The sequence below is a fragment of the Coregonus lavaretus genome, assembly GCF_964263955.1.
Source record: "Coregonus lavaretus genome assembly, chromosome: 1".
NCBI lineage: Eukaryota > Metazoa > Chordata > Actinopteri > Salmoniformes > Salmonidae > Coregonus > Coregonus lavaretus.
The window spans coordinates 57662561-57678003 of record NC_139988.1 but is presented as its reverse complement, the minus strand read 5'-3'; the positions used below and the strand labels follow the sequence as shown (position 1 = coordinate 57678003).

The following is a 15443-nucleotide window of genomic DNA, read 5'->3' as shown; positions in this document are numbered from 1 at the left end:
CCTGCTGATTTTGTACGTTTGCCCACTGACAAAGAAATGATCAGTCTATAATTTTAATGGTAGGTTTATTTGAACAGTGAGAGACAGAATAACAACAAAAAAATCCAGAAAAACGCATGTAAAAAATGTTATAAATTGATTTGCATTTTAATGAGGGAAATAAGTATTTGACCCCCTCTCAATCAGAAAGATTTCTGGTTCCCAGGTGTCTTTTATACAGGTAACGAGCTGAGATTAGGAGCACACTCTTAAAGGGAGTGCTCCTAATCTCAGCTTGTTACCTGTATAAAAGACACCTGTCCACAGAAGCAATCAATCAATCAGATTCCAAACTCTCCACCATGGCCAAGACCAAAGAGTTCTCCAAGGATGTCAGGGACAAGATTGTAGACCTACACGAGGCTGGAATGGGCTACAAGACCATCGCCAAGCAGCTTGGTGAGAAGGTGACAACAGTTGGTGCAATTATTTGCAAATGGAAGAAACACAAAAGAACTGTCAATCTCCCTCGGCCTGGGGCTCCATGCAATAGCTCACCTCGTGGAGTTGCAATGATCATGAGAATGGTGAGGAATCAGCCCAGAACTACACGGGAGGATCTTGTCAATGATCTCAAGGCAGCTGGGACCATAGTCACCAAGAAAACAATTGGTAACACACTACGCCGTGAAGGACTGAAATCCTGCAGCGCCCGCAAGGTCCCCCTGCTCAAGAAAGCACATATACAGGGCTGTCTGAAGTTTGCCAATGAACATCTGAATGATTCAGAGGAGAACTGGGTGAAAGTGTTGTGGTCAGATGAGACCAAAATCGAGCTCTTTGGCATCAAATCAACTCGCCGTGTTTGGAGGAGGAGGAATGCTGCCAATGACCCCGAGAACACCATCCCCATCGTCAAACATGGAGGTGGAAACATTATGCTTTGGGGGTGTTTTTCTGCTAAGGGGACAGGACAACTTCACCGCATCAAAGGGACGATGGACGGGGCCATGTACCGTCAAATCTTGGGTGAGAACCTCCTTCCCTCAGCCAGGGCATTGAAAATGGGTCGTGGATGGGTATTCCAGCATGACAATGACCCAAAACACACGGCCAAGGCAACAAAGGAGTGGCTCAAGAAGAAGCACATTAAGGTCCTGGAGTGGCCTAGCCAGTCTCCAGACCTTAATCCCATAGAAAATCTGTGGAGGGAGCTGAAGGTTCGAGTTGCCAAACATCAGCCTCGAAACATTAATGACTTGGAGAAGATCTGCAAAGAGGAGTGGAACAAAATCCCTCCTGAGATGTGTGCAAACCTGGTGGCCAACTACAAGAAACGTCTGACCTCTGTGATTGCCAACAAGGGTTTTGCCACCAAGTACTAAGTCATGTTTTGCAGAGGGGTCAAATATTTATTTCCCTCATTAAAATGCAAATCAATTTATAACATTTTTGACATGCGTTTTTCTGGATTTCTTTGTTGTTATTCTGTCTCTCATTGTTCAAATAAACCTACCATTAAAATTAGAGACTGATCATGTCTTTGTCAGTGGACAAACGTACAAAATCAGCAGGGGATCAAATACTTTTTTCCCTCACTGTACATGTAGGGCGGCAGGTAGCTTAGTGGGTAAGAGCGTTGTGCCAGTAACCGAAAGGTCGCTGGTTCTAATCCCCGAGCCGACTAGGTGAAAAATCTGTCGATGTGCCCTTAAGCAAGGCACTTAACCCTAATTGCTCCTGTAAGTCGCTCTGGATAAGAGCGTCTGCTAAATGACTAAAATGTAAAATGTAAAATGAAAATAACATCCATGTATTTAAGCTACCTAATGAGACTGTATCCATACAATACATATATTTTATTGGCATATATTGTATTCTTACGTCAATGGAAATTGAAAAGAGGGGCTCAAATGACACCCACGCAGCTTGTCTAATGAATTTCTCACATGGTCAACCACATGTGGTTTCCGTTTCTCCTTGGTTTCACCTTGGGAAGTTCAATTACAGGGGATAACATGATACCGTGAAGAAATTAATCATGAATCATTACCTGCTGGCCGGGACTGCCGGGAGGGGGGGGGGGGGGGGGGGGGGGGCTATGCGTATTTTACAGGAAAATGGAGATGTGAGTGTTCGGCCTGTAATTATGTCCCCAGTTGTGTTCCTGTCGGTGGGGGTGGCCATTTAGGGAACGCACTAATGTCATTAGCAGACAGCGAAACTAGATTTTTCAATTTCTGTTGGTGCAGTTGAGGCCTTGGCTCTGGTTTCAGACATTGATTTAATTTCACTGTGCTTGGATGACAGGAGGTCAGATTGATGGATAAAGTGTTGCCAGTCTTCCTGAAGGATGGAGATACAGTCAGCCAAGCTACGACCCTCTTTATTAAAAGTCTTGCTGAAACAAAAACAAACAGCAGTGCCAGTGGTCCACTTGTCTGAAAAATCCTGGCCAAATTCTGACCAAAACCATTTTCACATTGCATTTTAATATATACAATTCTGCTATAGGGCTAGATTATTTGGTTTCACTCCACATCTCAACGTGTAGTGGGAAACGTTATCCACCACAAAGATCAATTCAAATAAAAGCCATCCATAACATTTGATGTGCTTGAAAAAGGTAGAAACTACAATATTTGGACATGAATTTGGACATGAATTCGTGCATGGATTAAGAAAGTGAAGAGGTGCCAGTTTTTGCAAAGGAACATAATCATAAAGAATACTCTTCAAATATCAAGTAGTAAGAAAACAAGCACCACTGATCATTTCATTCAGGTGGACAGCATAGTAAGACATGTGACGTGTCATCCTAGAGCATCCAGCATCCAAATCCAAGCAGCATCCAATGACCATCAGAGAGAGACAATTCCCTTTTTCAGATCCAACAACTAAATCAGTCACCCTGCCCTGAAATCCAAGGCAACATGGAACATGATAACTGTGTAGATAACACCGCAAAACAAAGTGCTAGAACATCCTCTTAAAATTCAGATTCAAAATGCTTGAGCGATGTTTACACAAGGAACAACATCATCGTGAAACTAGAATTCAGTAGTGAGGGCTGACTGTGGCTCGAGGCTGGCCATGGTGGGTGAACCATATGCTGGCTACTCAATTGGTTTATATCAGTCAAAATGCAATTTATTTCCAGGATGGAAGCCAACAGAAAAGTAAGCAGTTTATATCAAAGCTAATTAATTGAATGCATCAAGCACGCTTTGGAGCAAATAGGTTTCTTTGTTCAGTGATACCATGACGGTTTTCCACTGGAGTGACTCAGGACTTCCCCTAAATGCTACACTGATCAAAAACCCAAAGAAATTCAATGTTAGCCACAGTCACTCCAGCAGATGTGCTCACTGATTTGACCTCTCATAACCACGGCAAGGACTATGACTGCAAACACGGTGATGCAATCGGAACATATTGATTTCAGCTCAAAGGCATAGCTAGGACTTACGACCTTTTAGAAAACCACACTTTGGTCTCATAACCCCCAAAAACTGGTGGGTGCTATACATTTGTGTTGGATGGGGTGTGTTAGCCCATGTAATGTACGGAACTAAACACCTTATAATATATACCATAAATGTAAAGCATTATGCATTATCAATTAGAAATTCCTCCGATTAAAAAAAAAAAGTCATTTTCATCCATTCCTTAAAGGTTTTTAAGAACACTACAAAGGCACTATCATTATGGTAAACTTTTTATTTATATTGACTTTATAACCATGACATGCTATGGGTATGAATGAATTGGTTTTCTTGTCTCCTCCTTTAATCGAAGCCTGGACAAAGACAATAATCCATTGCAGGACATTAACAAAAAACGGTAAACATGTCTGCATGCTCAGATCGCCAGTGACAGATAAGAAAGATGCTTAGGATTGGACCAGTATATCATACAGACAGACTGGGGACGTCCAGGACAAAGACAGAAACTCAATTATCTAACGACACACATCGCCAGAGAGATTTACCATCTATGAGCTCATTTGCTAGACTAGACAAAGAGCCCCAGCCCCAGCCCCAGCAGTTCTCTGCTTACTAATCTGCCTGAGGAGTGAGGACAAAACTGGACTGGAGGCAAGCACAGGGGGCTTGGGGGGCCCATCTAGCTACCACCCAGAACTCCACATTAAAAATTCTCCACAAACCCTGTGCAGATCATGAGATCTGACCTTGGGGCTAGCCTCTGTAATAGACGCAGACCAGGGTTCAAATAGTATTTTCAGCATTTGCTTGAGCCTGCCTGGAATGCCAGATTGGAGGGGTTTGCAGTTTTTAGACTATTCTATTGGTTCCATTGCGCCAGGCAAGCTCAATGAAGCACAGCTAAAGTATTTGAAATATTTCAAATACTATTTGAATCCAGGTCTGAAGATATGTGCATCTAGCAGGGGTCTGGGCAAGAGCAAATCCCATGCCCTTTCTACCAAGGTCAACATTCATTCAATGCATCTGTCCCTGAGTAACGACCCATCAGAAAGTCAAGCATCTGGCAGCGGGCCAATCAATAGCAATACTGATCAACATGCTCATTGTTTTAACTAATGAGCTGGGGAAAAGCTTTGCATTGCATGTGTAACAGATGTCCCACGAAGACAAGAAGATGGGTCTCGGCAACAGTGTAACAGATGTGATCGTACTTTGTAACTCTCTTGCGTTGTGTTTTTAAAGAAAGGAATGCCCAGCCAGCGATCCCAGTTGATTGGTGTTTATTCTGACGATAGACACAAGAAAGCACATTAGATGTGCAGGACAACAGTATGTTGATGGCTGTAGATTCGTGATTAGTCTGTTAGCATGGAAATAACTAACCGAGTTAGACAGCGGGCTGCCATTAGACCACTCACTTCACGCAAGACTTCCTACCATGGAATCTACCACTGCTTACACAGCAGGAATATTTTGCGGTTTGGACAAAAGTTGGATTCAGATGTTTATTTGATAGTGAGGGACACATTTTACTGTATGTTCAGTAAGTAGAGTTCCTAGAGATTATACATATGCTTTTGTTGACAGGAAACTTTTTTTGGTGAAGCCGGCTATATTGTTGTAGGGTTATTTTCCGTCGCCACCCACCAGAATAATCACAACTCAGGGAGTCCAACCAATATACAGACTCCCGAATCGATGTTGTGTCCCAAAGCTAACAGGGACAGTACACGTAGCCTACTATATATATATACACATCAAATGTACATAGTCAACTCGTACACATTGTCAATATGAAAATAGAATATAGTATTTCAGAACGTGACCTACCGCTTGCATAGAAATATCAGACTGGGAAGAATTGACGTTCACGATCTCCCCCTATCTGCAAGCATGACCAATGGCATAACATATGTCAATTCAACCAACCAATAGGAATAGGAAAGCATTGAATACATGTTTCTGTAGTGGCAAGTGGAAACATAACCAACCCTGTTACACATGTGCACAGTCATTTCCAAGCACATAAAATAGGGCTCATTGCCTCATACTAGTTTACTGTATATTTTTGTCCAAACCAAAACTACAACTGTGGAATCTGAAAGTCTGTTATAATAGAGTCATATGGATCATAATCATCATGCACACATATCTGCTTGTTTATAACCCATCATTTCATGCAGAGTAAGCATAGAAATCATCAATGATAGAATATAAATCAAATTCAAAGTTCAATTGAATCTGTCATAAAGACTCTGAAAGCTGTCTCTGATTATGTTGCTTTCCAAATATAAAACAGTAATGAGAATAAATACTAAAGACTATACAAGATCCAATTAACTAAAAGACTGAAAATCATGCAATAACTAAGCTAATGAATGTTATAATTGATTATAATGTTCTTGGTTTGCATTGCCAATATACAGAATTGTTTCATCATACTGTGGAGTCCAGCTTGTTGTGTGCAGAATTAACCATTCATCAAAACAGTTTTAATTTCAGAATATGTTCTTAACTGACTTGCCTAGTTAAATAAAGGTTAAATACAAATAAAAAATAAAAAGACACAGTGATGTTTTTGGTTCCATGAGTGTTTGGGGTTTGAGTTACTGCATATTGGATTCAATTTGAGACCCAATGTGTTTTGTCCATGGCGCTAATTAATTAATTAACATTCATCCATTACAAGCAGTATAACCACATCGTAATGAGGCAGTGTGTCCAGTAAGTCCAGATACATGATTTCTGTAGACCAAATATGCAAGCATGCTGTTGTGTTCTGGAACTGCCTTCTGTGGCCTCTCTCTGTGATGCCGTTGCAATTTAATAAGAAATTGAGTTAGTCAGAGTAAGTGGATATTTTACTTTTTTTGCCAATTTCTTTGCTTGATGCACATAGATGAACTACATGCAGGTAGATTAACTTGTATTGTAACATAATAACCAATTATCCTCATAACGTATCCCAATTAGCCTCAAAGAAATGCAATGTTCCATGTTCATAAGTCATCAATAAATCTAATATAACATCTCCTTAGGGATTAGCTAGCCTCGCTGCAACTACAAATTCAGTTGAAGAATTCCTCTGGGAATGACTGGGACATTAGAAAGTAAACAGAGGTCACATCATGCAGCAGCAGATCTATTTTGATGTCATCATCATCATCAGGTCACTTACGTGAAATGTCCAGATACAGTATCACCACTGTGGCTGTTGAAAAGCCAGTTTCAAACATATACTGTTATGTTGTTATACTGTTATTACATATAATAACATTATGTTACAGTAGCCTACAGATTTCTTCCTTCTGTGGAGTTTTTCCAGGCCAATGTGACTCTGCTTCTGCTTGCTCTTTGGGGTCTAGGCCGGGTTACTGTATAAGCACTTTGTGACAACAGCTGATGTAAAATAGGGATTTATAAATACATTTTATTGATTGAGTACGAACAAAAGTATGAAAATGTATGCACTCACTACTGTAAGTCGTTCTGGATAAGAGAGCGTCTTCTAAGTGACTAAAATGTAAAAAATGTAAATATTGATTGATTATCTGTATTGTAGCCTACGCATTGTCTGTGTTCAACACCATAAGCAATGACTGCTCTGCCTCCGCTTGGCATTTTCTCTCAATTTACCACCTCTCAAGATTCATGCTTGCTTGGTCACAGCAACAGCACTTCCCTATCGATGGGTCACTGATTTTGACAACCAGGCTATTAAATACCTGTTAATATGTAATATTAAGTGGTGTGTTGTATTTTAAAACAACAGTCATTTGAAATTCTATGGGGCAATTATATTGCTAAATCTTTACTAAATATATGTCAATGTGTTCCATACTAATGTTTTTAAATACAGGCTTGCCTTGCATATTCAATCAAGTTGGCATGCTATCTATGTAATTTATGTAATCATAATGCCCCTGAACATAAAGAGAGGATCCTTAATTTCATCAAACAAATACAAAATCTTATTAGTCCAAAGGGTAAAAATGCCACTGCCAAAGACATCCCAATGCTGAGCCACTCCTACATCCATCTCTACCCTGGCTTGTCAAAGAGATAGTGAGAAAGAAGCTTAATACGAGCCCAGCTTAGTCTTTGTGTTGTTCATTGTTGTAAATGATCGGTCAAACACAGCATGCATCACCGACCAGTGGAAAATAACTTGTCAAGACCCACGTGAATAAAATAGCACTAAACGCCCCGAGGACACGATTTCAATCAATGTCTTCTTGTCCTTCCACCAAAGGAAATTAGATTGTGCCCATGCATGGGTTGGAAATGTGACCCTTAACTGTCTGAAGGATCAAGGACAGTGCCAGAGCATGGAAAGGTAGTTGTAGCATCCATGAAGTACAGTAGAGTACCCTAATAATACATAGACACTGGGCTTGGTCTCTCATAATGTAGCTATATGGCAATAAACCAATTAAATATAATCCAATGAGTACCTCTATCTTTGAGAGAGAAGCACATTTATATCCTTATGGTGTTTTTGGGTGACCAATTTTATGACTTTACCCATAACAAAAACAGTTCACTTACATAATATCAAATACAGTAAATAAAAACTGTCTACAGTCTACAGAAAAATAAGGCAGAGGCTGCGGTTCCGAAAGTAATAACATTTATTAAACGAGCACCATTCTCCATTCATCATTGAAAGTCGCCGGAGTAGCCTGTTCTCTGGGCAGCCGAACAAGTAGAGCAGAGACTGTGCATAAAGTAGAGAATCCTGCACATGTGCAGAAGCTTCAGCTTTTTTGCTATCGGGAAGAGACTTCCAGAGAATTCGGAACCACAGCCACCCCTTAAAAATTATGTATGCTTATAAACAATTCCTATAACTAAGCAAAAAATGTCAATAGAACAACAAATTTAGGTAATCTCTAAATTGTGTGTTGCCGCCATGTGCTAATATTATGAAATAACAGTGTTAACACTGGGATTGAGGACAGTGTATCAACTCCTATGACACATGCAACCTACTGCTAATGGGCAAAGTCCTTATTGACCCAAGAGTAGAGCACAGCTGAGCTTTTGTCTCAAACTCATTTGTTGATGTGGCGAACTGACGGTGAACGTTTTGTGTTTTTCTCCTAGTGTAGGTACTGTAGTGTACATTTTCACCACAGAAAAATACACATAAACCAAGCTATGACTGGAATAAAAATAAAGAAATGGGGTTACACTAGCAAATAACTTGATGTTTTTCCAATTATACTAAAAGAAAATGCACTGACAGCAAGAGTGAAAAATGTATAACATGTATAACGTCTGCATAAGGAACCCAAGACACAAGCTTAACTAAATCATATAATGTAATAAGGGCCTAAATCAAATAGCGTCATGTATCAAATTAGATTTATTGGTCTGGTCCTTCTCAAAAGCGATGGATGCTGATGAAAATGGTTGCGCTAATGCAAGGAGGAGAGCCTGGTTAAGCAGCTGCTAACAAAACTTCCTGTGGGAGGTGGAGGGAGCCGATCACTACCACTTAGGTTAGGGTTTCAAGGGTCAGAGGTCATCCTAGGGCTACAAATAGGGTAATACGTTCAGAACAGCAGATCCACAGATCGATGCTTTTATACCTTAGTTGTCCATGTTGCTGTTGTGTTCATGTATTGCTTTCACATGTGCTCACATGTGACTGGATCCTGGACTTCCGGATGATCAGACCACAGGCTGTGAGGATTGGCAACAAAACCTACTCCACACTGACTCTTAACACAGGGCCCCCCCAGGAGTATGTCCTCAGCGCTCTGCTGTACTCCCTGTTCACCCACGACTGCGTGGCTTTCCACGACACTAGCTCCATCATCAAGTTTGCAGACGACACCACGGTTGTAGGCCTGATAACCAACAATGATGAGTCAGCCTATAGGGAGGAAGTAAGTGAACTGGCATTGTGGTGCCAGGACAACAACCTCTCCCTCAACGTCAGCAAAACAAATGAGTTGATTGTTGACTTCAGGAAGCAGAGGAGGGAACATGCCTCGATCCACATCAATGGGACTGCAGTAGAGAGAGTCAGCAGTTTTAAGTTCCTCAGGGTCCACATCACCGAGGACTTGACATGGACCGACAACACCACCACTCTTTTCATAAGGGCGCAACAGCGAATAAATTTGGCATGCCACCCCGGGTCCTCTCCAAATACTATTGCTGCACCATTGAGAGCGTCCTGACTGGTTGCATCACGGCCTGGTACAGGAATTGCTCCGTCCACGACCCCAAGGCCCTCCAGCGGGTGGTGAAGACGGCCCAGTACATCACTGGGACCATGCTCCAACCCATCCAGGACATCTCCTCGAAACAGTGCCTAAGGAAGGCACACAGCATCATCAAGGACCCCACACACCCCAGCCACGGGCTGTTCACTCCCTTACCGTCAGGCTGACAGTGTCGTCCCGTGTGGCTCAGTTGGTAGAGCATGGCACTTGCAACGCTAGGGTTGTGGGTTTGATTCCCACGGGTGACTAGTACAAACAAAATATGGAAATGTATGCAGTCACTACTGTAAGCTGCTCTGGATAAGAGCATCTGGAAATGGCTCAAATGTAAGCAGGCCTGATACCAACAGGCTCATAGACAGTTGTTAAGCAACATTTTACTCCTGAACTTCTTTAGCCTTGCCATAACAAAGGGATTGAATACTTATTGACTCAAGACATTTCAGCTTTTCATTTGTAATTAATTTGTAAAAAATGTGAAGTACATAATTCCACTTTGACATTATGGGGCATTGTGTGTAGGCCAGTGACAAACACATCTAAATGTAATCCATTTTAAATTCAGGCTGTAACATAACAAAATGTGGGAAAAGTCAAGGGGTGTGAAAACATTCTGAAGGCACTGTATACATTCATGCTACACACACGTCACAACTACTGCTACCAGACACTTATTATGATTTCTAAATACTGCACAATTTAAACACTTGCCCCCAATCCACCTTTCCCCAAAACACGTGTAAATATTGGACTAGAGAGAGAGAGAGAGAGAGAGAGAGAGAGAGAGAGAGAGAGAGAGAGAGAGAGAGAGAGAGAGAGAGAGAGAGAGAGAGATGTTGACAAAAAGGTCTTTGGACCATGTTTTGTCAGTGTTAACCTTTTCACAGAAAAGAAAAGGGTCAACTGAGGTGCCGCATCTGAACCTAAGCCTTGACCCTGCAACCCTTTGGTCATAACAGGCTACCTTCAGTTCCCTGGTGGTTTCACACATTTGTTTCCACCAGAGAATTGTGGTCAAATTATCCTCCTGAGACCTGAAAAGTGTTTGGGGTGAAAGTAAAACATGTTATAAAAAATATATATATAAAAAAAAAATATATATATATATTTTATTTTAAGTGCAAAATTGTCCTCTGTAGTGGTCATTAGGACGTAAATAGGAAAATATTTACATTACAGTCAATGGGTACAGTAAGACATTTCTTGCTAAGTTCTTATTTAATGTGAAAAAATTGTTACACAGTCCTGATAACTTACTTAACTATTCCTGAGATATTCACTTACTATAAACAATTTGAATATCAAACTCACAAAAATTATAATTAACAATTACAGACACTTCTTTTCAAATGTCCATAAAATGTGCTAATTTTGATGGCAGACATTTTTTAAATAACCAGGAAGATAAAATTGTCAAGGTCACACCCCCACACATGATATCATTGAAAGGCCCAGAATATCTTCTCAAAGGGACAACAGGACTTAATACAGTGGCTTGTATGGCCTCAGAGATATGGACCAAGAACTGATGTCCACTAGAGAGGACAAAAATTAATATCTGGGTCTCAGGAGGATATGGAAAGGGTTGGGGCAATTCTCCAGATCACTTTACACTTCCTGCCTTTCATTAAAGATGAAGGTCCAACATTCTAAATTTTGCTGACCTTGGTAACTTGAACTTGAAAACATTTTAAATGATTTCTGCTTGCTTTCATCCACAAAGGTTCTGGGTATATCATATTTCCCAAAGTATAGGAGCTGAATAATACATTTAATAGGCTTTCTGGTAGCTAAGTGTACACAAGAGAAAGAACACAGTAATGCTAGCAAACATGGAAATGAGTCAGTTGATCTGAATCATATATTATATGACCACAACCATGACAGAACTGGACTGCCTGATAAATCAAATAGTGTTGATCTTTCAGCAACCTGTACATTGACTGCTTTCCCGACAAGCATGGAAATATACAAGTATCAGATACAAATAAAAAAATAAAAAAATACATTTTTTTCTGCCAGTGACTGAATATAAATACTATTTTAGCCTTCTTCAAACCATGTAACTTTGTTTTGTTTTATATATATATTGACTTCCAACAGGCTTCTCCTGCTGTAAACCTCCTGTGTACGTGTGTGCACAAACTCTCCAACCAGCCACAATTTCAACACACTGATGGCCATTACAGGAGCACTGATCGCCAATTTCCTATGTATGATTTAATAAGCAGGAAACATGCATGTAGATTAGCAGTAATATGGGGTGGCCATATTGTCCAAGGTATCATTACAAAAATAAGAACATGGCTGTTAAATGTCAAAATATCCAACACTTCAATGGCTCTTGATTTAAAGCTGCAATATGTAACTTTTTGGGCGACCTGACCAAATTCACATAGAAATGTGACTTATAGCTCTGTCATTCACATTGAAAGCAAGTCTAAGAAGCGGTAGGTCTGTTCTATGTCCACTATTTCTATGCTCCCTGTTCTTAAGTTTGCCAAGTGGTTTAGAAGGTACAATGATTGCTTGTTTTGTCACATAAACTGAAATTAGGCAAACTATTGGACATTTTGCTAACAGGAAATGGCGGAGCGAATTCTACATATTGCACCTTTAAAGCAGAGTCCATCTAATTTCAATAAGGTGAGATGTTGTAGTTCCATCTCTCCACTGTTTGCCAAGAAGTTACAGTCATGCTCTCTTAAGGATGGGCCTCACGTCACCTTATTGTTGTGACCATCAGAGGCATATCCTAGCCATATACCTACCATCAATTTTCAAGAAAAACCCCATAAAAAATATATACATTTTGCTGCCCTGTCTTTAGTTTGGGTTTTAGGCATAATCTGCTATTAGAATGTTGCGATTCAGTTGTTTAACTGGCTATATTTTCTCATCGGAAAACAAACTGTTTGCCAAGAGACGGGAGCACTTGCCGCACACCTGCTGTCAGACCTGCACGGGCCTTTGTTCTGACAGACGGGCAATGTCTAGAATCCATCCAATGCGCGCGTAGCATTGGATGGCGTTTTCAGCGCCTCTGTAATTAGGGCTATGGCCTACAAAATAACTGATATATGACTCTCGAAATCTCGGTTAAGGCCTAAGAAACGTGGGGACGTTGGTTCAAAACAGGGGAGTGTATAAGGTCATTTCTGTTACAATCTGCACATTTTTATGACACTACAATCGGCCATATACGCCACATATCGTTACTCCAGCTCCTCAAAACCGTTTGGGCGTGGTTAATTGCGAGTTTGCTTCACAAATATCCCCTGCGGACTGAAAACAATATAAAGGCAGAGTGGTAAATTCTGTAAAGAGCATTACTAAATGCCTACTACTGCCACCATGAAAAATAACCAAAGAACATTTACACAACTATGACAACTTAAACTACTTAATTAATCATTGTACTCAACTCTCCCGAGGGAGATTACGTAGCACATTAATTCCTTTCTCTCAAAAGTGAATTCAATAGACCTAAGCCTGGTTATCCTGTCCCATATTGCTGACCCCCCCCCCCCCCCCCCCCCCCCTGCTCTAAATGATTAGAAATATATTTTTAATTCAATCAAAAGGCCTACTTCTACACAGTGGTCTATCTTTGAACTACCATTCTGTTTATAGCCTTCGCCACACATCGCGATTTACAAACCCTTGAGCGATGAGTTAGACTATAACTATAGTCTGGTTGGGGGAGAGTGTTAGTACTGTTGGGTAATGGGATTGTGAATGGGATTATAATATTATGATATATAGCTGTATGCATTATACTCACAGAGGCCATGTGCCATGCCATGCATATCACGATCTAAAGGACAATGTATTCATACTGTATGCCAGCAGCATTTCATAGCATCTTATAACAATTTACTGTTATAAGTAGGCTACTTACTGACTGAATTCCATTCAAATCCCCAAACGAACCAAATTGAATAGTCGTTTGAGTCCATATGCGTTTTAGTCCATAAATATGCTATCCGAATTTGCTTTGATTATTAAGTCATAGGACTTCACAACTTTGTAATGTTTTAGGAACTAACGTACTGTATTTGCATAAGTAGAAAGAGATTTTGAATTGGGATTTTGAATTTTGTGCACATTTAGTCGAATTGCCATTCGTCAAATACATCTCAGTAGGACTAATATCATCTGGACTATTAACTCAAAAAGATGCCCTGAGAATTGATGCTGAGGAGAGGACAATCAATGATAGGCTACACCCCAACTAGTTAAACTTTCAGCCTCAAAAACGCTTTTAGGGCCATTTACGTACGGTCATTCATACATTACACAGTGACAATAATTTTTCGTATGACTACATACATTTCCATCTGATTTAATCTGAAAATAAAATAAATCACCTATTCTGTAAGGTGAAACTCATTTTAGTAATAACAAAGGTGTAAACTACATGTTTGCTACATGCAAACTAGGATATGTTAATCATTCAGATATGGTTATTTAGATAGATTACAACTTTATTTCCAGAAAACCATGAAATTCGATAGAGGCTAATTGAGGTTGACCCTTACCTTTACACAACAGCAGGAGGACCAAAACGATGTTTCCCAGAGAGAAACCATATGTTGGCCCCATAATCGTCAATCATAAGTGAAAGTTTCAGGATGAATAAGCAAAAACCATGCATAGAGACCCTATGGATAAAGCAGATTAAAGTATCAGTTTTCCCGCACGCAGCTCCTCCAGGCAAACAATGAAGTCCTCACTCACTGACTGTGTCCCTGTCCCATTGATAGGCTGGTCTCTGCAGCTTTTGCTGCTTGCCGGCTGTAGCAAGCAGTGCAGGGGGAGGTTCAAATCAAGCTAATATGCTGCGATGTATTTTCCAGTCCAGCCAGAGCAGCATAAGCCGATACCATCTCCAGCACAGGCGAAATTATATATATATATATATACAGTTGAAGTCGGAATTTTACATACACCTTAGCCGAATACATAAAAAATTGTCACAATTCCTGACATTTAATCCTAGAAAAAAGTCCCTGTCTTAGGTTAGTTAGGATCACCACTATATTTTAAGAATGTGAAATGTCAGAATAATAGTAGAGAAAATGATTTATTTCAGCTTTTATTTCTTTCTTCACATTTCCAGTGGGTCAGAAGTTTACATACACTCAATTCGTTTTTGGTAGCATTGCCTTTAAATTGTTTAACTTGGGTTAAACGTTTCGGGTAGCCTTCCACAAGCTTCCCACAATAAGTTGGGTGAATTTTGGCCCATTCCTCCTGACAGAGCTGGTGTAACAGAGTCAGGTTTGTAGGCCTCCTTGCTTGCACACGCATTTTCAGTTCTGCCCACACATTTTCTATAGGATTGAGGACAGGGCTTTGTGATGGCCACTCCAATACCTTGACTTTGTTGTCCTTAAGCCATTTTGCCACAACTTTGGAAGTATGCTTGGGGTCATTGTCCATTTGTAAGACCCATTTGCGACCAAGCTTTAACTTCCTGACTGATGTGGTCCTCTGTAGCTCAGCTGGTAGAGCACGGCGCTTGTAACGTCAGGGTAGTGGGTTCGATTCCCGGGACCGCTCATATGCAAAAATGTATGCACGAATGACTGTAAGTCGCTTTGGATAAAAGCGTCTGCTAAATGGCATATTATTATTATTATTATTATTATTATTATTATTATTATTATTATTATTATTATGTCTTGAGATGTTGCTTCAATATATCCACATAATTTTCCTTCCTCATGATGCCATCTATTTTGTGAAGTGCACCAGTCCCTCCTGCAGCAAAGCA

At 40.3% G+C, this 15443-nt stretch overlaps 1 protein-coding gene across 1 annotated transcript in view; it reads right to left on the bottom strand.

Moving 5' to 3' along the window:
- The window catches only part of LOC311136207 (proto-oncogene tyrosine-protein kinase receptor Ret-like), a 29808-nt gene extending 15340 nt beyond the window's left edge, over positions 1-14468 (bottom strand). The window contains exon 1 of the mRNA XM_084170319.1: positions 14206-14468. Coding sequence (XP_084026445.1) covers positions 14206-14269 — 64 coding nt within the window. The 5' untranslated portion in view covers positions 14270-14468. The remainder of the gene's footprint in view (positions 1-14205) is intronic.
- Positions 14469-15443: the final 975 nt, after the last annotated feature.